The 23,370-nt window shown below is 42.8% G+C and overlaps 1 protein-coding gene and 1 long non-coding RNA gene across 3 annotated transcripts; both read right to left on the bottom strand.

Moving 5' to 3' along the window:
- Positions 1-480: 480 nt before the first annotated feature.
- Positions 481-22,700, bottom strand: LOC118598626. Of its 2 annotated transcripts, none has more exons than XR_004947681.1 (4): positions 21,929-22,700; positions 18,356-18,539; positions 16,038-16,186; positions 481-1,053 (listed from the first exon to the last, which is right to left on the bottom strand). It is a non-coding gene; the product is annotated as an uncharacterized LOC118598626 (long non-coding RNA). The 2 variants fall into 2 exon arrangements; XR_004947680.1 differs by having other exon boundaries at positions 18,356-18,436; positions 21,929-22,696.
- Positions 3,749-5,433, bottom strand: LOC112160304 (forkhead box protein B1). The gene has a single exon (XM_024294730.2). The coding sequence runs from the start codon at positions 5,014-5,016 to the stop codon at positions 4,087-4,089; it is 930 nt and encodes a 309-aa protein (XP_024150498.1). The 5' UTR covers positions 5,017-5,433; the 3' UTR covers positions 3,749-4,086.
- Positions 22,701-23,370: the final 670 nt, after the last annotated feature.

The following is a 23,370-nucleotide window of genomic DNA, read 5'->3' as shown; positions in this document are numbered from 1 at the left end:
GGATTTATAATGAATTTGTTTCAGTTAAAGAATTTAAATTAAAAGAAAAAAAAAACTGGGTGAAAAAATTCATTCTGATTCCACACGTTAAACGTTTAGCTTGTTTTTTTTATTCCCCATCAGGAAAAGCAGCAGCTGAATTCTTCCTCACACGTGGAAATCTCAGGTCCACCAACAAAAGTAGGAAAACGTTGAGTTTCTTTAATAATGTAAATATATTCTTTTATATTATTATTACGTCAGAATAAAGAAGTCTTTTATTCTGACGTGTCTGGACTGCAGTCTTCCTCAGACCGGAGGTTAAAACACCATAAACGACATTTTAACCCAGATATTCGTCTAAAAACCAGAAAAGTTTGTGTTTTCAGACAGAAAACAAAACAATCTGGATTTCTGTTTGTGATGTCACGAGTTAAAGTGTTTAACCCTTTCACGCCAGAGATCCCAAACAACGAACGCTCTGATCAACTCTTTGACCCCTTTAGACCAGACAATAACCTTTATTGATCCCAAGGGAAACTGGTGGTAGATCAACACATCCAAAGACGACAGACTGAAGTTCAAGCAAAATACAAACGTCAGCGTGAATCAGCTGAGTCAGCATAAACACTTCATTATTGTGCCGTGATGCATATCAGAGCAGGACCGACGCTCTCTGCTTCACTGGAATCAACGGCTGAAGACGTTCGCTAACACTGAAGGCCTGATGTTTCTTCAGTCCATAAAAATGATCAAATTCAGAGAATGTTCTTATTTAAACAAACTTCCTGTAGCTTCTCAACGATCATCTGTAAAGCCGAGATCTTCTTCTGAAGTCTCTGAAGGATCACACATTATTTCCTGTGTGGCGCATGTTTTATTTTGAAGAACCAGCTGATGCTGCAACAGTGACTCCGCCCCTCCCACAGACAGCTGATGACTCTGATTGATTCTGGTCGACCTCCGTCTCATCAGAGGTCTGAGAAATGTTGAAAATATCTTCTTGATGACAGCCGTCCGTCTTCCATCCACGACACAGACGAGAACAGGCCCAACAGGCCGACAGTCCTGTTTCTATGACGACAAAATACAGACTAAATAAAAAAATGTGTTTCGTTTGAAACGTGACTCAATTCAGATCAAATACATGTAATAAAATACAAATATTTGCAGCTTATAAATGATCAACAGAATTAATTCAATTGAATGAAAATGACAGGAAACCATTTTCATAATAAAATGATCATTTATTCTTTAGATTCCTGATTTTTACTAAACATTAAAAATGTTTCAGTCGAGACCAAAGATGAGTTTTCTATCATTGTTTTGTTCTGTGTTTTACTGTGAAACACTTTGATTTCTATCTTGAAGGTGCTACATAAACAAAGATTATTATTATCAGAAATATTCAGTGATTGATAAACGTTTTGTTTCTGTAAAATAATTTCAATTTAAGATGATACCAAAGCAGTTTTTAAAATTTTTTACAAATGTTTTTCCAACTGAGCAAAATCAGAATTCTCTTTAATATCAATGAACAATGAATCTGAGATGTTTAAAAAGAAAATGCAAAAGGATTAGAAATAAAATTAAAAATATAAAAAATCTAAAGTATATAAAGTCTGAAATGTAATAGCTGGAGGACGTTAATGACTGGATGATGTTACACCTGTAAATTATTAAGACCCTATAATTGTATTTATATAGTTAAATAAACATAAAGTCCTGTATTTAAAAACCCTTTTATTTTGAAGTGTTTGGAGATCCATTTCCTCTTGTAAAGGAAGTTTTCTGGTTGCGGTTCCTAAAGTTTTCCGTGCAGCAGCAGCAGTAAATGTTTCCAGTTTAAACGTCATTCTGTGTGGTCACTGGGGGGGTGGGGGTGACATTCTTCCCGCCACAGCCGCCGTCTCTCAGCAACGCTCTCAAAGACCCGCCCACTGATGGCGCTGCATTGTGTCCGGCAGCAGGGAAGTGTCCGCCGGCTGATCCCTCACGGCCGCCTGGACGCCGCCCGCCGCGGATTCAGCAGAGGCTCCGCCCAAACTGCCCAGGAGTCCAGGTGGAGCCTCTGGTTCACCTGCAGCTACACCTGTGGATCCACTCGATCCAACTGAAAATCTGAAGAGAAGCGACACAGATCCAAGAACCAAAGAACCACCGAGAGTCGTGGTTAATGTTCACAACGCTCAGCAGATGAAGGCGGAGCTAAAACTCCTGAGGTATCAAAGGGTGAACCTGTAACCTCCAGCATCACTGAGGGGTTAGTGTCTTACTCAAAAGGTGAACTTACAATCCTCCGGTCGGAGGTCGACCGCTGTACCACAGCAGCTCCTTACTAAAATGAAGTCACACATTTTTATTTTAAAGTTTAATAAAGTTTAAATCATGAATAGAAACGGATTCAACGGTCAAACAGATTTCAGGGACTTGAGGGCTTCTCATCAGTCGTTTCCATGACGACGACCTCGCTCCACCTCAGGATGGAGGAACTCCTGAAGCTCCGACAGGATGGAGGTCTTCTGAAGCTCCGACAGGATGGAGGTCTTCTGCTCCGAGGTTTCCTTCTGGTTCAGTGAAGCATTCAGGTGTTTCTGCTGTAAACTGATGCAGGTGAAGCGAAGCGTCTTCAGTCCGTCTGCGGCGGAGCTTGGAGGTCACGCGCGCTCGCTTCAGCGTGGAAAACGTTCAACATCCTGGTCGGCTCGGCCTCACCTGAGATCTTCATGAACGTTTGGAGGTTTTTTCCTTCCTTTAAGAACATTTCAGGTGATTTTGTTTGTTCGTCGTTCCTCAAAGTTTGTGGTGAAACTGAAACCCGTTAAAACACGGAAAAAACACGGAGCTGCTGAGCCTGAAGGCGACAGGCGGGAAGTTTCTGACCGGATGATTCCACGCCGGAGTTTACCTTCAGGATGAGTTTAATGTCTTTGAGAGGAAAAAGTCTCAAATGTTTGATACTTTCAGAAGCTTCAATCAGATGATTCTGGAATCTTACTCAATATTTCATTTCCATTTGAGACAAACACAATTGTTTTAATTGAAACATATAAAGACTCAAATTACTAATCAAATTCAAATGTAACCAGTTTTTTTCTTAAAAAATGTTTTTTTTGGTTCATAGAAAACAGATTAAATTAAAAAGATGTTTATCTGATCAAAAAGATTCGGTTTTTCAGATTAAAATGAAGTTTTCTCCTATTTTTATTAGGATTTATTAATATTTACCTGTTTACTGAGTTCAATCATTAAAGAGCAGAAAAAACAGATTTTTACTTCAGGTCTCGTCGTCCAGTCGACACGGAGTTTCATTTCGTTTTCAGCTAATGAGAAAAAAAAGAATCGAGATGATTTTCAAACAAAAATGTGTTTTTATGTGCATAAAACTGTTTAAAAACAATTCAGGCTTCAGAGGAGAAATGAAAAAACGCTGCAAGATTTCAGGAAAAATCTGGAAATGAGAACCAGAAAAAAATCTGAAATGTATGTTTGAACAGAATTTATCTGCAGTTTAACAATTTTGACTTAAAAAAAATTAACTTTAATCTGAAATAAAAGATGTTCAGTTTTTTAAAAGACCGATCATTTAAATTTAAATATCAAAAATGTTTGAAGACATTTTTACTCAGATAAATGTTTTTATTTTTACATTTAAACCTAATTTTTGAATAAATATTTAAACTGAATTGTCTTTACGGATTTGGAGGCAAAAAAAACCTTGAACGTTTCCAAAGTGAAACTGAATCAAAAGGTCAAAGGTCAGACCTGCTTCTCCACCAACGTTTCTTTAATGATCCATTTGCAAACATGAAGCAGGAGAAACAACGTCCCACCAGGCCTGCTGCCCCCTCCCCAGAAGAAACACAGACAGGAGCATGCAGCCCCGCAAACCCCGCAGATCCCGCACATCCTCGGAGCCTCGCGGCCTTCAGACATAAATAAGATTTCTTCTGCTCGGATTCTTCACATCAACTGTACAACAAAACGCGCGAGGCCGCAGTCGCTGGTGCGCGCGTGCGTGCGAGTGGGGGGGAGTCAGAGTTCCGGTCCGCAGAACGTCTCCAGTCCGACGTGTGAAGGGATGAATCCGGTCCGGACCGGAACCCGTCAGTGGACGGTGACGGCGGCCTGCAGCCCCGCGGACGGAGGCGCGTCCGCGGGCGCGGCGGGGCTGCCGTGACCCGCGGCGGTCTGCGGAGACGTGGGGCTCAGGGACTGCGGGGAGTTGGCCAGGAAGGCCGGGATGTGCGCGGGGAGCGCGGGCAGCGCGGGCACAGGCGCGGGCGTGGGTTTGATGGGCACGGGCACGGCGGGCATGGTCTGCGCGCCGTGGCACAGGGCCTTGAACGGGACGCCGTAGGCCGCCGGGTAGTCGCAGGTGTCCATCACGCCCGCGCCGTACACGTGCGGCCAGGCGGGCGCCAGCTGGTTGTGCAGCGGGTATCCGGGCGCGGGAAACGCCGGCAGCCCGCCGGGCATCTTGTACTCGCGCGCGATGATGTTCTCGATGGCGAACGGGTGCTTGAAGCTGGGCGCGGGCGCGCTCAGGTTGTATCCGGGCGGCATGGCGGGCAGGTGCGCGGCGGCGGCGGCGTGCAGCGCGCTCAGCCGCAGCTTGGCCTGCTGCTGCTGCTGCTGCTGCAGGTAGTGCGCGGCGTCCTGCGGCTTGCTGGCGGCCAGCGGGTCCGCACCCGGCGCGCCGCCCACCTTGAAGCGCTTCCGGCGGCGCAGGAAGCTGCCGTTCTCGAACATGTCCCCGCAGTTCGGGTGCAGGGCCCAGAAGCTGCCCTTGCCGGGCTGGTCCGGCCGGCGCGGGATCTTGATGAAGCAGTCGTTGAAGGAGAGGTTGTGGCGCAGAGAGTTCTGCCAGCGCTGCGTGTTCTCGCGGTAGTACGGGAAGCGCTCCATGATGAACTTGTAGATGTCGCTGAGCGGCAGCATCTTCTCCGGGCAGCTCTGGATGGCCATGGCCGTCAGCGAGATGTAGGAGTACGGCGGTTTCTGGTCGCTGTACGTGTTCCTGCCGGGGCGCGGCATTCTGGAGGCTGCGCGCAAACTTTGGCCAAACTCTTCCAACTCCTCACTGCGTCTTTACGCACGGCGGGGGGCCGGCCCGCTGCTTGGCACGCATGTTTGAGGCGCGCGGCTGGAAGTGAAACTCCGCGGAGGTGAGCGCGGCGGCGGCCGCTGCTGCTGCTCCTCCGAGTCCTCCTCACGTCTGCTCCGCGGCGCGCAGACACGCGCGAGGAGCTCCATTAATGGGGCGCTCCTCCGCCGCCGTCACATGATCCCGAGCGCGAGGAGGAGGGAGGGAGGGGCGCGCGGGGGCTTCACGCGGATTTACACGGACGCACGGAGAGGCAGAGGCAGACCGCGAGCGCAGCGGAGGCGAGGGAGCTGCAGCGCGTGCGTGTGTGCGGGATTTTCATCGCTTTGCGCAGAGGTGAGTGAAGAGCGGGAAGATAAGTTTCTCTTTTATTTTTACATTTTCTTTTCCAGACTTCATCCTGAGATCAAATAGAAACACTGACGTCACTTTACTTTGGATGTTCTGTCGAAATGAGGAAATATGATTTATTTGTTTCTTAATTATAAAAAACAAATTTTCATTTTTATTTTCGAAGTCTCAATAAACGTGACGTCATTTGTATTTGTTAAAGTTGCTGCAGATCTATGACGTTCAGAAGGTTTTCCAAATAGAAACAGTTTTATTTTTGGTGTAAATCCTCTAATATCTTTTATTTTTGTTCTACTTTATTATTGAATTTGTTTTCTTGTAATTGTTTAGATTTTATATTTACTTTTAAACGACTATCAATGATTCGATTAATTTATTAATTAAACACAAATATATGATTTTAAAATATTGTTTCAGCTGTTTTTGTTAAAGACAAACCTTTTAATGAATATAGCCTTAATTATAAAAAAGTCCGTTTTCAAACTTAATTTATTGATGAAGTTTTAACGAGTTATAAAGCTTGTTTTGGTTATTTTTTATAAGTGTTATTCCGTTAAAAAAGTTAAACATTGGATCAATCAAGAAAACATTGTTACATTTATAATGATTAGTTTTCATCAAATTAAAATTTGAATTGATGGTTTACTCAATTTAAATTGTAACTCGATAAAAACAAATATTTTTAAATATAATTTTCTAGTTAATTGATCCAATGTTTTTCTTTTGACAGAAGATGTAAATATCTTTCTGTCACAAATGTTCAGTTTCTGATTCTGTTTCTGGCGTCTGGATTGAGTCGTCCGTCCGTCTGTGATTTGTGTCTCTCGTGTTCCCGCTCGTGTTCCTTTGTGATGAACACGCTCAGGATTAACGTGGAGCTGACGGCCCCCCAGGGAAGAGGGGGCAGCGACCCTCACGCGCCTGACCTTTGGCCCGGACGCCGAACGCAGAGGATTCCCGCGTTAACGGGAGCTCCGCTCCGCCGTCAGGATTTCTGACTCTCTGTTAGAAATGTTTCTTTAATTTAATGAAACTTAAATGTTTGATTCTTTCAGAAAAAGAAACACAGATCAAACAAATGTATGTTAATTTTAATCTAATATTATTTCCATTATTATAATGTTTTTTTAATGATATTTTCTGGTGTTTTTATTTACAGCAAGTAAGATCTGTGATTTTTTAGAATGACATTTATCAAACAAATTCCTTTAGTTCATAAAATATGCATTTAATATTTTCTAAAACTGAAATGAAAATATTTTTTCTGTTTAATTTGTTTTAAAAAATACATAAATTATCTTTGCACTGATTAAGTGAAACATTTGATCAATTAAGAAAAGTTTTGTCATTTTTAAATTTAACATGATTAGTTTTCATCCTATCAAATTTTGAGTTAATGGTTTGTTCAACTTTAACTTGATAAAAACAAATATTTTTAAATGTAAGAAATAATGGAGCTTTAGTCAATTGATCCAACGTTCATCTTTTACAGTGTAGCTTAACTTTATTATTCCCTTTATGAGCCAATAAAAAGAGATAATTTCTGGTGTTTTGTTCCTTCTGACTCGCCTCATAAAACTTTGTTTTGATGTTTAACGTGACATTTTATCTGCAGCCTTTAGAGTCTGAGACGAAACTTTGGAAAATATTTTTAAAGAACGTTTGCTTAAATGTTGGAAGATTATTCCAAAGAAAAAAATATATAAATTAAAACAATTTCTGTCTGTAATGTTTTAAGTTTTGTTACATTTCTGCGTAACAACATGAATGTGTTTTTTCTTATGAAGGAGAATCTGAATCTTTTGTGCAGTGAGGGTGGTTTCTCCCTCAGACGGCTGGAGCTGCAGGTGGAGGTGGAGGAGAAGGTGGAGGAGGAGGAGGAGCTGAAGGTGGAGGTGCAGCTGCAGGAGGAGGTGCAGGTGGAGGAGGAGGTGCAGGTGGAGGAGGTGCAGGTGGAGGAGGTGCAGGTGGAGGAGGAGGTGCAGGTGGAGGTCGCATCTCCTCCTGATGAGGATCCTCAGACGTGCACAGACACGTGCACAGATGAGGCTCTGAAATGCATCATGACCGTAGCGTCAGCCGCTCTTCAGCACGCTCCTCATCATCACCGTCGACACTTCAGCAGCTCTCAGGCGGATCAGCCCCCTCCCCCGCTCACACCGCCGTCTTTACCAGGATGTCACTCTCGCTTCATGTTGTTCCCGCACTCACAGTCCGACCAGAACCAGAAACTGTAGAAATGATGCTTGGGCAAAGCCGTAACGGTCTCTGGTCCTCAGAGAAACTGCAGACCCGGTTCTGATGGCGGCTTTGCTTTGGGGCGTCCTCGTGACATGACAAAAACCAGAACACACACACACACACACACACACACACTAATTTAATGCAGATAAATGTGCTCTGAACCGGAGCCAGGACTCTCACCGTCGGCCTTAAACAGAACTGATCTGACAGACCGTTCCTTTAAGGCCGATGAAGGCGGCTGTCCTCATATTACAGGTGTGGAAACCTGAGCCGCCCCCACAATGTCCCATAAACAAGAACACACACACGCGCATGTTTTCCCCTGAGGACTTTCATTAAAACATCAACCAGTAAAGTCCCTCCAAAAAAATTACTTTCATATTTAGTCTGCTTAAAAAAAACAAATTTATTTGTTTTTTTACTGATAAATTAAACGTTTTAATTCAGTTTAATTAAAAACATGTTTAGATTCAGACCAACTTCATTGATCCTGAAATAAAGTTGTAGCAACAGCACAATAAAAAGAAATAAAATATACAGGAAATAAAAACTAACCAACATAATTTCCAATTCTTTGAATTAATTAAATGCACAAACCATAAAATTTGCTTTTTGCTGATTCATTGACTGTTATATTAATTTTGTGGTTTTTTACCCAGAATTCTTCACAATGTTGTTAGTTAATATTTGTTAACATGTAAAATTTAGATTTTTGTTATTAGTTTGGATTATGTCGGCCGAAAAGTTGAATTCAGTTTCAATATTTGTGCAGAAATCTATTTTAAATTCATGTTTATTTCCTGAGAAGAAAAATACGACTTTTACGTGTTTAAATAACAATACAGAAACAACAAACTAAAAGCTTTTAAACATTTCTTTAAATATTATATTTAACATTTACATGTGTGACATTTTTTTCCATATTGTTTCACACACGACGTTTCCACTCTGAACCTAAACTATTTCTGCATCTTTTCTTCAGTGGAAACACAAACCTTCGACTCTCACCTGGTCCAGGTGTTACACTGAGGTTCACCGAGTCACCGGTTCCACTCCCGGCAGCACGACTTAAAACTCTCACGGCTGATTGGCTCTCTGAACTCGGGAGACGATTACTTCAATTAAACCGCTGATTAAGCAAAGTGGAGGCTGATTAGTTAACGAGCGGCCTTCAGGAGAGCCGCTAATTACTGAAGCGATTAGCGCCGGCACTCGTTAAAAGCCCCGCTGACATCATTACTCCACCGCGCTGCCTCGACCGGCTCCAGCAGCAGCTGCTTCTACGTCACGTCAGACGATTGACCAGGATTTGAAGACGTCAGGAGGAGTCTGACTTCATCTTTTGAAGCTTCACGCTTTATTTTTTTAACCAAAAAGTGGTTCCTCGAACGATCATCTGAGACCTCGCAGGTTTAAATCCTTCAGAAAAATGAGACAATAAAGTTTTCTTTGCTCATTTTAGTTTTGATCTCCTAACATCTTCTGTGTTTCTCAAAAGGAGAACAGGAAACCTCTTGGCATTAGCTCCTCCCACATGCGGCGGGAGCGTCAGGTGTCCAAACACACTTTTGGACGAGCGTCGACTTTGATGCTGCTAAAGCAAAGATGGAGGACGCGAATTTGATCCATGAATATCGTTCAGTGTGAACGGACAAATGATGCACGAGGAGTGGGGGAGGGGTAATCTAGGCTAGTGATCCATACGGATCATCTGAGCACCCATAGCCTCCCGCAGGATCTGCCCGGCATCAGATCACCTGCTTTCACTCCATCTTCCATGATGCCTTGCTGCTAACTGTCATGAAGCACAACAAACACAAACATTTGTTCCAACAGTTCACAGGAAATCAGGAAAACCGTTGAGTTTCATTCCAGGTTTGTGCTGGAGGTCAAAAGAATTCCAGTCAGAGATTCCAGAGTTTGTTCTGAGTCGTCTTCAGAAAAGGAACCGCTGCTTTCTAATCAGGTCTGGACTTCAGTCGCTTTAGAAAAACTGGAAGTTAAGATTAAATAAGTAGTAAAATCAAAGAGACAGCATTACGGTGAAACAAACCTGAAACTCTTTAATCACCTAAAAGAAATCAAACTTTTTTTAAAGTTGTATTTTTGATTAAGACTAAAGGAAAACAAATAAAACTTCAGTGTCTTCATGTTTTTGTGTCATTGTAATTAAACGTATAAAAATGAATCTAATGTTGGTCTTTTTTGTCTAAACTTAATCAGCTCGCCGTGATTTTATATTTGTTTCAAACTTAGTCTTACATCAAATTATTTACCGTTTAGAAGGAATAAATTGTTGTTTTTGTGCGGCTGCATGAAATTACATTTTAATAAACGAAGAGAAAACAAGTATCTGGGAAACGTTTCAGCTGATTTAGTTTTCAGATTATTATTAAAACTGTAACAACTTTTAGGAAAAGCAGCTGAAACTTCATATTTGTGCCTCAATTTTTCCTTTTCTATCATGCTTGAGCTTACAACTCAAGTTTATATTGTATGTTTTTTAATGAATAAAAATGAAATAAAATAAAAAAATTACGGCTGTGAGACGGACTGAACATCCATAGTTTCCTTTTTACATGTTGGTGTCCAGCAGGATTTTATCAAGTAAAACATGTAGTTTGGCTCCAAAAAGGTTAAAAAACACGAACCTACAGTAGTGTCTCATAAATACATAATTTTAGTTCATTGTCTTTACAACAAAATCCATAAAAGATCAAAGTTCTTCATTTAGTCGAAAGATAAACGTCCAGAGATGAGACGAGAAAATCTTGTGTTCTTCAAACAACAAGCGCGTTTCTTTCTCTTCATTTTATAAAAATGTTAACTTTTTTCATGAGAAGTCATTTTTTTAAGCACAGTTTGCTATTGGCTGATCTCCCAATGCTAACATCAAACGCTCCGGATGTGTTTTGCTCTGAACAAACAGGAACACTTCCTGTTTCGGGGTTTCCCGCCGCTCCACCATCTTCTCTTTGGGGTTTGGGGCTGATTTAGTTCCCTGTCTCCCTTCCCTCACGTCACAGGTGTTGGTTTCCTTCCTCTTTCCACCTGTTCCTCCTCCTTAATGAACACGCCTGTGTTTGATCGTCATGTTTCTACATAAGCTGCCCCTTTCCTCCCACTTGTTCCCAGATGGTTTCGTGTTCTCTCGAGTGCCGCGAGCTTCCCCGCCTCGTTTGAGTTACGACTCGGCAAAAGAACAAATTCAAGAATAGAAAGAATAAAACCACATTCTGACAGATCCTCCTGCGTCTGCGTCTGCGTCTGCGTCCTCAACCGGTCTGTGACGCTCTGTGCACCAAAAACTAAATATATGGGGTCAAATCAGGATCAGCTTCAAGTGAGAGAAAAACCAGATTGAAAATTTTAAAAAGTTCATTTCAAACTTGAATTTAAAAAAACTGAAACAGTTACCAATTTAAAATAACTAATGCTTATTTGTACTTTCAACTTTCCTTTTTGTTTCTCCCTCTTTGTTTTCAGTTTCAATTCAGATTTTTGAGTTTTTCGCTGCTGAGCTGATCCTAATTTTACTTGTGGGCGGAGCTTTGACCTCATTGGCTAATTTAACGTTGATGTGACTTGTTTTCTGCTGCAGAGCGTCGTCTGTTCATGTCTCCGCCTGCGTCTCTGCGCTCCGATCAAACAGAAGTCTCACTCCTCCGAGTTTCCCCTCGCTATCAGCTTTGGCGGTCTCGGAGCGCTGCAGCGTTACTTAAATCTTCATGATTAGATCCTTGTTTTCATCCTAATCATAAACTTATTTTTCTATGAAAGTTTGGACAGTGAGAGATAAAAATGAGAGAAAAGTGTGAAAATATTCAAGTGTTTCTGAGAAAATGAGCAGTGAGGAGTCCTCTCTGTTACGCCATGGGAAACACGTCCCGGTAGCCAATCAGCTCAAAGCCCCGCCCACATGGGAAATTAGGATCAACTCAGCAGTGAAAACTCAAAGATCAGAATTGAAACTGAAAACAGAGAAATGAAAGTAAAGATTCAGAAAAGAATTCAAAACAGATCTGCTACTGATTATTTTTCTGTTAATAATTTTACTTTTAGATTTTTTAAATTCAAGTTTTAATTTTCTTTTTTCAAATTTACAACATATTGTTCAAATTTTCAAGTTTTATTTTAAGTTTTCAGGGTTTTTTTAAAGATTTTTTTAAGATTTGCAATGACTTGTTTTTCATTTTTCACAAAGAAATCTCCAGTTAGAATTCTATTTTTCAAATTTTCATTTTTTTCGTTCACTTTGAGCTGATCCTGATTTGACCTCATATATCTGCCGTCCTTTCCTCTCAGCCAATCACAGTCCTGTCGTTAAATTGATGGTCGTCTCTCTCTGTGTTCTGGACGGTTCTCCTCAAACCCGTTCTCCACCTAGATTCTAGTGTTCATACATCTATGGACTGAGGTCATCCTAACAGCACAAAGACGACGGACACAAATTCATCTTTGCTCTCATTCCTGACATCTCTCTTGAGTCCCTCTGAACCATTTTGGTTGTTTTTTCTCTGAACAGGTTTAACTTTTTAGCAGGAATGCTAAAGAAAAGCCGTTCCACCTCCAGCTTGGATCATAACCGAACTTCTCGCCGCTGATCTTCCTGTAGGACACCGCCTGACTTGGCGACCGTTTGCTTTGGACTACCTCCATTAAAGCTCCTCCGACTGGGATTTATGGAGCGCCATCAGCTCCTAGTGGGCCGAACATGAACGCTGCTTCTTCAGCGGCAGGTCGTCCTGATGCTGCACTTCTGCAGCTCCATTAAGTCCGCGAGCGATGAAGACGGCCCTGCTGTCTGTCGCTCCTCCTCCTCCTCGGACTAGCAGGAGCTCAGTGAGTCTCCAGTTAATGGTGACATCGCTCAGTTTCCTCTGTGATGGAACTCCGTCCTGCAAACCTCTGCTGCAGCTTCACTCACTAAAACGTCCCTCGACGACGTTAAAACGAACGTTAGTGAAGAACACAAGGAAGACACAAACACAACACAACCACAAGTCATCACAGACTAAAAACAACAACAACAACCGAAGGACAAACATCATTTGGTTGGAAATGATCATCTGCACTGTGTGGATTAAAGTGGCGCTGTATGGCCCGCTACCCGCCCTCGCCCACGTTCCGCCTCTTCCTCCGCCAGCCCGATCAGAACTGAATGTGTTAAATTCACTGTTTTCAAAATGGCGTCTTTTCTGATGGTTTTATCTCCATAGCAACCATTTGACATTTTACCCCCCTGGGGGTGGCGAACAGATCTTGTCATTTTTAGAAGAATCTGCAAAAGTACATTTTTTTATTTCCTTGGCAACCAAGGTTTTTGTTAGCCACGCCCACATTCTGAATGTAATCATACCGTATTGTTTCATTTCCGTTGTGACTCATGTTATACATTTTCACAATGTTCCAGTAAAAAGTGTGAGAGTAACAGGGGAACGCAACTTTAGCTAGCATGTCACGCTAACGCCGTTCACAATCTACAAATGTTGAAACCAGACGTCAGTGCTGACAGCTGAAGATGCTGAAACTGATACATACAAACACTGAAGCTAATAGCTGAAAACGCAGAAGCTGATAGCCAGCTAAAATATCAGCTGAATGCCAAATTAATATAAAAACTGAAAAAGCCTAAGTTAGCCAAAATAGCTAGCGTGTAGCTGAAATATTAGCAAAACTCCAAATTAGTCCAAAAACACCATATTAAATGCCTAAATAGTCCATAAAGCTAGCAGAATGCTATCATAACTTTACTCTGACTCCATATAACATACAGTAACAACTAATCGAGTATTTTAATAGTCGATTAGTCGACCAATCGTGGCAGCCTTAGTCAAGCCCAGAGGACCAGCAGGTGACCTCACTGACGTCACGCCGGACTTCAGCCAATCAGGGATTCTGAGGTTTCAGACTCCCTGGATTTCCAAATCATCTGAAACCAGGACTCTGGAGCCACAACCGTTACGGTTCTTCTGCTCCTTCCAGGTGAAACGTTGCTGAGGCGGGTGGTTCAGGTGAGCTGGGGGGGAGGGGCACATCCGATGCTCCGCCCTCAGTCTGCTCCTGGTGTACCTCAAATTCTTTAATGGATTTCACAAGAATCCCGAACAACGATTTAGTTTCACCCTTTAAATTGACTCATTAATCAAACTTCATCACATCATTTGTATGGGGGGGTGGGGGGTGGGGGGGGTAGTGCCCCCCCTCATCCTTTCCTGATTAAATCTTTTTCCTCCTCATTTCTGATTTTTCCCGCCTCTAAATGTGTTTGTCATTTCCATAAAAAGTGTTTTTATTTTCCTGATTCTGCCCCCCCCCTTTGGTGTCAGGGTCATTAGAACTGAGAGCCGTCAGTACAGGACCCCCCCTCATAAGGCTGTTTGGTTTCAGGGCGGCTGCCTGATCCTCTGAATATTTAATTAATAATTAGTGCAGTAATTCCTCCTCCAGAGTTATTATCCCTCACACCGGTTGGTGAATTTAATTATTAGCAGCCTTTTTGTTTCCGCGTCCCCCTCATTACTGTCACGATTGATGCAACGCAAACTTCATTAAAAATTAAAGGGGGAATCTTTAATTACGAGGCCGCCCTCGCTGAAGCCCGAATTAGCCAACTCAGTGATGTGCAAATGAGAGCATTATTTAAGAAACATGCTGGAAGTAGTTATGCTAATGCGGCGGGTTCACAGTGGCAGACCTCTCCACTCGCGCCGGCAGATTCATTAAATGCTCCATGCAAATTTAATGTGGCAGCCTTAGTAATGCCTTGTTAATTTATTCAGATTTATTGAGTAAGACTTGTAAAAAGTATCCGTTTAATTAGCTCATCTCCGCGGCTGGCGGCTGCTGGTCGCTGAGCTCCTTAAGACGGAGCAGAGACCACAGCCCACGGAGACCGCGGCCCACGGAGACGGCGGCCCACGGAGACCACGGCCCAGGTAGACCACTGTCCACGTCTGCAGAGACCGCGGCCCAGGTAGACCGCTGTCCACGTCTGCAGAGACCGCGGTCCACATCTGCGGAGACCACGGCCCAGGTAGACCGCGCCCCACGTCTGCGGAGACTGCTGTCCATGTCCGCAGAGACTACAGAGATAGCTGTCCTCATCTGCGGCTGGCGGCGGCTGATCGCTGAGCTCCTTAACATGGTGCAGCAGATGGAGCCGAGACCGTGGTCCACGTAATCCTCTAAAAACCTGTGCTATCAGCAGTAGCCCCTCCCATACCCACGACACCTGCTGATGTCACAAGGTGAGAACCGCCCCTCCAGGAAGAGTCTGCTCCGCCCCCAGCCTAACACAAACACTTTCTCCACAAAGCTAGCAGCTCAAGCTAGCGGTGATCAGCTAGTTTCTCGAGCAGCACTGTATGTAAACCTGCATCAATATCTTAAAATAAAAAAATCTTTTTGTGTGACACGCCGACGAGGACGGCACTAGGATGTCATGACATGGGCGGCACCCTTCATGTGCGAAAGCCTCAGAGATCAAATTGTTTTAATCCCGTGTATGATAAAGTTCACAACAATAACTGATATTTCATAAATAATTTGTTTTTTACTGTTACAAAGGTAATAAATGATCACATATATGAAGTTTACCCTGAAAGACTAAAGGAAATCATGATATGGACCCGTTAAAGAAAAAAAATCCAACTGTAGCCAGAACTGAATTAATTGGTTGATTGTTCTTTTTTTACTCTTTATTTTCCACACGATAAAAGTCGGGCAGAGATTTTATTTTTAAATCAAATTTGGGCTCTTTTGAGTTTTTGAGTTGTCAGAGAGAAATAATCCACGACTGGTTTGATACCATCCATGGAATTTGGGGAAGCAGCTGCTGAACGATCTAAGAGGAGGAGCCAAGACAGTCAGGTAGATATTGTACACATTCCAGTTACATTTGGTTAGTTACCCTTTATTATTTATGTAAAATGGCTTTAAAAGCGTCCAGCTGTCAGCTTTGCCGTTCTAAACCACATTATTCGGGAGCGACTCGTCACACGTCCGGCGATGTGTGACGTCACGTGAAAAGGGTCTATTAGGGGATTGGTCTGCTGAGCAAAACTCGCTTTACCTTTGTGAAGTTCTGTTGGTTATTTTTTAGACATGCTGCTTTAAGTGGGCGGAGTCAACTCCAGCGACTGACTCCAGCTTGTTTTTCAGAATCCAGCAGGAGTTGTTGAGGTTTGTGTTCAGGTTGGTGGTTTGACGCCTCGTTTGTGGAATAATTTGTCATCAATGAGAGTTTAAATCTAAATCTGGATTTTCATCATTTATGCTCAACAATGTTTGATTAACTGACGGATTTCTTTAAATCGTTCATACATCAGAAGTAGTTTTTATTTTTTTAAATCACCTGACTGTTGGGGGTTATCTTTCTATCTGGGGACTCTGATGTGACGACCTCTTCTGTCTCTGGTTTGGTTCCTCGGAGGATTGGCCGGACGCTTAACCAGCGTCTCTGTTGATCCGGGTCCACATCCTCTCAGCTGATCTGAAGAGTTCCTGTGAAAAACAAAAGCTTAGCTCCGTCCGTCTCAGAGGAATCAACCTCCAGATCTGCAGCTCTCGCTGTCTCCTGGAGGAAAAATGAAGTAACATCTTCTCTAAGGTCGGGATTTGGGCCGTGATCTAAACGCTCAACAGCTGACGGCGCGGCTCTCCAGACGATGTCCATTCCGTCTGAGGATCTGCTGGGATTTTGGGGGGCTCCTGTTGAAGGCCCCGCCGGCTCCACGCCGCTCTGGCTGGGCGGGCCTCCATCGCCGCGCTGCGCCTGGCCATTAGAGAGGATGGATCTGCTGTAGTCACACCTCTGTTACACAATAACAGAGACGGAGCGGCGGCGGGACGGCGGAAATGATGGTCTTTACACAGAGCCGGCGCCGTCCCGCAGCTCAAACATTCGTCTTAAAGGCCTCCGACTGGATCATCGGTCAGATCCTGAGCCGGATCATGAACACCCGACCTCTCTGGTCAGGTTTAGATTTTTACATGAAATATTTCAGTTTGGACTCGTTTTCCTGTGAAGCTGCTGAAGATTCTCTTCAAGTTTCAACAGAATCACCTGAACTTTTTAGGTTTTGACACATGAAACTACTGATGTTTATGAACACATATGTGAGGCACGTCCAAAGCCCGGCCCACAGGATCCCGCCATAGAAAATGTGAAGACTCGGCACTTCCTAAGAAGGGCGTGTACGATTCCTCACCTGTGATTGGCTAAATTACACCTCAAAGACCCACTCCAAAGAAAACCGTCTTTTTAACATGTTTATAAAACATTTTCTGATGATGGAGGACATACATACAATTTATATACATACATATATCTATATATATGTATATATATATATATATGTATGTATATACATATATATCTATATATATCCTCTCATGTGGAAACACTTTGAATTAACGTCATTTCTCCAGAAACCACTGAACTTCTGAAGGACAACCTGGAAATTCTGAACGTTTTCACACGGAAAGTTCTGCCGGTCTCCTTCAGGAACCAGCTTCAAACTGTTCATTCACTCTGGTCCTCCTGCAGACCAGCAGCAGACTCAAACGCGCCCCCTGCTGTCAGTGTGGAGGTATTTCATGAAGCGTTCAGACGGTCTCCAGCATCAGGAAACCACAGACCTGATCAGACTTCAGAGGAAAACTCCCGACTCGGACCTTCAAACACAAACATCTCTAAACTTCAGACTTTCTCATCATTTCCAGACACATCTAGTAATAGAATCTCTTTATTTCTAGAGTTCTTTTCCAAGAAAAAATCATAAAGTGCTGAGAGATGCATCTGAAATAATATCTGATATAATCTAAAAAGACATTTAGAATAAACTGAAGAACTTACTGAAGGTAAATATCATTTCTAGACGTTACAGTCATCGACTTTTCTTCATGATTGTTTTTAAAAATATCAGTATTTAAAAACAGGAACTACTGATGAAAGAAAGACTTTTAGAACATCCATCAATGCAGCAGAAACTTCTGCAAACATCACAGCATGAAAATACAGTCGGGTCTCCCAGGACCCGCGCTCTGATTGGTGGAGAAAGTCACTTTGACGGATTGATCACACAAAAATGTGCATGTACGTGCACGCTCACAAACAAGTTTTTTATGAAGTGATTTCTGTGCAGCCACATTGTAAAAAGAGTTTTCAGATCAAAATTTTCTTAATTGCAAACAAAATGTAAAGTTTTAAGAATTAAACTTCAAAATTTGCAAATAAAAATATTTAATATTTGTGTTAAAAAGATTTTTAGGGAAGTTTGGGCATCTTTGCTCAGACTGCTGCCCCCGCGACCCGGTCCCGGATGAAGCGGAGGAAGATGGAGATTTTTTTTTTTTTTTGCTTTCAGAAAACATTATTCTGAAGCAAATATTTCTCCTTTTACAATCTGCTGGAATTTCGTCGATCCTGTTAACGGTTGAGAAGATTTTGTGTCTAAGCGTCACCGTTCAGCAGCCTTTGTCTCGCGGCGCCTCTCGCCGCCTCTCGCCGCCTCACGCCGCCTCTCGCCGCCTCTCGCCGCCTCACGCCACTTCCACGTCCAGTGTGAACAAGGCGTCAAGATGTAAAATATTCTGATTTTATCTCATTAATCGTCAATTCTTCTGCATTTTCAGAGTCCAAACTGACCCACTCTGAGTTGTTCTTCTTACCACTTCCTGTTTGGGGTCAGGACTCGAGCACCGAGTCGTCCTCCGCGAGTCTTCATCTCCAAATCAGACTTCAGCTCCTTCCTGTTGAAGATGATTCAGTCAGGAGGTTTCTTAGGTTCTTTTCCAGAGTTCCACTTCCTCCTGCTTCAATATTTGCTGCAGAACTTCGTGTTTCTCTTTGTTGCTGCAGACAGAAACTCTGAGTCAATAATATTTCAATTATGGGAGGATTAGCTTTTGTTTTGGGTTGAACTTTGATGTGAAGCAGCGGCGCCGCGTCAGCGCTAATGAAGACCAAAGCCCTCCTCAAACACGCCACGAGCCGCTCTCTGCCCCCCCAACGCAGACCCTGTTTTTCCTGGATTTATCCGGATCCGTTTTCCAATTAAGCGACACGAGTCGTCAGCGAGAGTCTGAGCCGCTAATCCGTCCATCAGAGGGACGGACGTTTCACCACAGCCTCAGGAGAAAGACGCTCAGCGTCCCAGCGGGATCCTGCAGCTCCGTCCCGGTTCGTCCTCGGTTCTGATCCGGCAGACGCTCCTCACAAACTGAAGCTGTGGTGGAACCACGACTCGGGTCACAGAGATCTGAGTGTTTATTGGGAAAAGTTTCATTTGAAAAATGGGTTTTTATTTTTTGTTGTTGTTGTTTCAAACATGTGAATGTTTGTGTTGTTTTATGAAGTTTATTTCTTCATAATCCACATCACAAAAGCTTCGTGTGAAAGTCTTCAGGCTGGTTTCATCGCTGAAGTTTATTTGTTAAGGAAGAGACGAAACAGATAAATGAACATGAAGAAGTGATGTTTCCATCTGCAGGTCGATGTTGAGAAAGAGAGAATACAGATTTATACAAAAGATAAAACATGTGAAACAGTTCCAACATACAAATATATGTTTGTTTTGTGTCGTATCCCGATATGCGCCTCACGATGTGTGACATTTCTAAAACTGTTCCAGAACAATTATTCACGTTTTTAAGAGTATAAATGAAAACTGTACCTGAATATTAGCACAACTTCACTGTAATAAAATGTTAAGATTCATTTTATTTACACATTAACGAGGTTCTAAAAGTATGACTGTAAAATAAAGTGCTGTTTCTGTCCAACATTACTAAATCTAGCATTCAAACGGAGCTTTAAGAATAAAGGGAAAAGTAAATTCTTTCCAGAAACAGTTCAGCTGTTCTGGTGTGGAGATGCTCAAAGAGACTCAGAGTGATGCCAACTACCAACCAGGGGTTTAGGTGGGAAACAGAAGGAAGACGCTGAAGAACGCTCATAAATAAACCAATACTTTCTTGTCAACATTTTGAATCAAAACAAGTATCAGAAAAACGAAATATCACGATATATTGCCGAATCGATGTTTCCCTGCATCTCCACGCTGGAGCTGCTCTAGAGCTGAGCTGCTTCCTGAGAGGTTTGTCATGTGTATAAATGATGGTGTCGTCTGCGTACATGATGAGGTCACATCTGGTAAATCGAGAGGGAATGGAGGGAGAACAGTGGTGACCCCTACTGGAGGAGGAAGGTATGGTGACTTCCTGTCACCCAGCTGACGGACCAGTTTATAGTGTGACGACTGGAATAAAAGCCGACAGTCTGGAGATGATTCAGACTGTCAATAAAGTTTTCATCTGAAATGATCAAAAAGATTTCAATCATTTGAGTAAACAAAAACAGTTCTATTCCTCTTAAATCTTTGGTCAGTTATTAACGATAATCAAAGAAAACCAGATCATTATTATTGATCTTAAATCAATGATGTGATTATAAATCAGAGTAGAAATGATATTAAACCACATCGAAGCATCATCAATAAACAGAACTAGGAAAATGTTACATGCTAAAGTAAAATCTTCTGACTTTACCCCACCCCCCCCCCCCCATTTGAGGACAGGAAGTTGTCCAGAAAAAAAGAGCCTTTCATCTTAATTACTCGTGGCGGTATAAATCCACGCCGCCTCGCAGAGTTTGATGTATTTTTGCAGCTGTGAAGTGAAATAAGTGCGAGCGGATGCAGAATCAAGATGAATGCTGGGTGGGGGGGGGGCACTCCATCTCAACATGGCCGCCCCGTGTCTGATGATATCTTATCATTAGTTTTCCTGACAGTGATGGAGCGGCCGCAGCGCCCCCGTCTCCCCCTCAGCGCCGCACGCCATGTTTAAAAGTAACCTTCTTCCATAATAATGGTCATCCGTCAATTCTTTAGCTGTCAGGGTGTGGGGGGTGGGGGGTCCAGCAGGACGTGGGGGTTCAGATGGACCCGAGGAGGTCGACCTGCCAGCATCACCACCCTGATGCATTCAGGGAGCGTGGGACCGTGGAGCAGCAGCGGAACCGCAGAGACTGTGGACATCAAACATGGAGGAGGAAGTTACTCAGATGCAGGGGGGAGGGGCTTCACGTCCCGTCGCTCGCTCAGGTCGTTTCCTGTGGATTCTGACAAAAACTGATGCAGATCCTGGTTTCTGCAGCTTCAGTTCAGGATTGTTCCGGTCCAGAACTCACCAAACTGAGCCTGCTGCTGTTTCTCCTCCCAAACACCAGGGGGCAGTCTCTCAGAACTTACAGACGAATACGTCCTGGGTCTCATTATTTAGGTCTGTGGTTCCAGATGTTCCTCTTTGGTTTCATCCTGAGATGTTTGGATCACCTGAACACTAACTTTGGAGATCCTTGTCCTGGTGGATCTCTCACCAGATCCGTCTGCTGAAACCTGGTCTGGATCTCCTCCAACGGATCCCACCAGACCAGCTAACCGGTCTGTAAATGGACTGGATCCACTGGTGGGAGAGACCTCGAGGTCCTGAGGTCTGGTAAAATTTTAGAGGAACTTCTGGAGAACCCAGGAAAGATCCAACAGGACCATTTCCTCAGCTGTGCAGCTTCTTGAAGGAGATCTGAGACAGACGTCCGTCTTCTCCAGTTTGACCCGGTTATCACAGGCTGGTCGGCCAGAACCAGGAGCTCCACGACTGGAACGGAGCAGGAAAATGAAAACCTCCAGAGGAGGAACTTCTGGTTCCAGAGCAGAGGTCCAGACCAGAATGAGAAAGTTGGACTGGACGGTTCTGGTGTTTATGTGGAGACCATGACAGCTCATCACCATTAGCTTCCTGGACGGGCTTCATTGAGAAGGTCCAATTTACAGATTTATTCACAAAAACCAGGAAAACAGTCAAATGTAAAGATCTGAGAAGACCTTCTGTCAGTCCGAGTTTCAGAGGTTTTCAGACGTTCAGACTTTATTCACCAAACTGGATCCTTGAAATCCTTCAAACTTTCCTCCAACCTTCAAATGTGAGTTCTACTAGTTTAGTTCAATCAAGTTTTGCTGATAGAGAAATAACTGAAATGTGTTTCTAAAGGGTTTGTTTCAACCTGTGATGATGACGATGAAATAAACTGAGAGTTTAGAAACAGCAGAAACCAAACGGTCAGTCGGGGATCTGAAGTTCAAAGTCTAAAGAAAACCTTCGACCCGAGAATAAAAGTTCTGATAAACCAGGAAGAGAAAATGATGGACTAAACAGGAAGTAGAACAGAAGAGTGGAGTTTACCTGAGAGTCGGTACCTGTGGGCGGGACTCCTGCAGTCTTCATCCGAACGAGACTTAATGCATCGTCGCTTCAGTACTTCCTGAGTGATGGAGACTTTGACTGTATAAACAGACCCTGTTGACTGGAGAGGATTAGGATCACAGCTGATCCTCATTAGGACGGCCATGTTTGCTCAGATCAGAGCGTTGCCAGATCTGAGGAGTAATCCACCAAAACGACTGAAGAGTTTCTCTTTGTTTCCATCGTCATGGGAACTTCTGACCGCCTGCATTTCCAGACTGATTCTGATTCATTTGATCGACTGTTTTTACAGATTTAAACAAAGACGGATCATAACTGAAGCTGAAGAAAATCAGTTTAAAGTTTTGTTTCCACATTTATGGAAAAACTCAGACAAGCAGAAAAGATAAGATAGTCCTTTATTCGTCCCACTGTGGGGAAATTTTAGGGTTACGGCAGCATTACAGGTAGAAAAATTAGACAATATACTTATTTACACAGAGAGCAAAGTAAATGTGTGGAGATAAAAAATACAAAAAAAGAAAAGATGAAAAAAGAAGCAATTGCACTGTGGATATGATTTATGTTAGAGAAATTGCAAACGCATTTTAAAGTGACTTGAATTGAGTATAAACTAAAGTGACAAAAATAAAGCAAAGTGACTGATGGCATCGAATGCATTAAAAACGTTACTCTGAGGAGACGTCACAGTCAGACGATCACATTTTTAACTTTAATCTGTTTAAGGACTTTAGCATAAATGTTACAAATCCGCCGAAATGTCAAATGATTTTCTTTATTGCTGAGATTTTGAATATTTTTATACTTATTTCTACTTATTTATCGATCGACTGATACGGTATAAATTCAAACATTTCAATACATCCATATGTCTCTGTGGATCTGTAGAGGCTTTGGTTTAAATAAAGTAATAAAAATAAACCTGTCCTGAGACGAGTGTATGAAGACGATTACAGATTTAAACCATTAAAGATGATTTCACCGACTTGTTGGCGGTTTGGTCACATGACATCCATGACATGAAAGAAGGAAATAAGTCAAGAAAGACAAACTGACAAAGTGAACGGATGGAACTGATTTATTGGAAAAGCTGGAAAATGATCCATAAAAGGAACTTTTTGTTAGCATGTTTGTCCCAACAGGAGTTGGGCGGAGCCACTGCAGCAATGAGAGGGAACAAAATATCATCTGCAAAAAGAGAAACTCTGCAGAGAAAAAGGAAGAACCTGCAAACATCATCCGTCCATTCCAAAGGAAAGTTTCTTTTTTATTGCTGTTGACAACAACCGCAGCTGAAACACAAAACTCTTTAACATACTGTAACTTTTCAAGCGTTAACACGATAATTCTGCTGGAATTACGTTGATCAGGTTTAAAGATCTTTGATCCTGTCATCTGATTCAATCGGAGCTTTTCGGTTC

The sequence above is a fragment of the Oryzias melastigma genome, linkage group LG3, assembly GCF_002922805.2.
Source record: "Oryzias melastigma strain HK-1 linkage group LG3, ASM292280v2, whole genome shotgun sequence".
Classification (NCBI taxonomy): Eukaryota; Metazoa; Chordata; class Actinopteri; order Beloniformes; family Adrianichthyidae; genus Oryzias; species Oryzias melastigma.
This window is presented reverse-complemented; position numbering and strand designations above follow the sequence as displayed.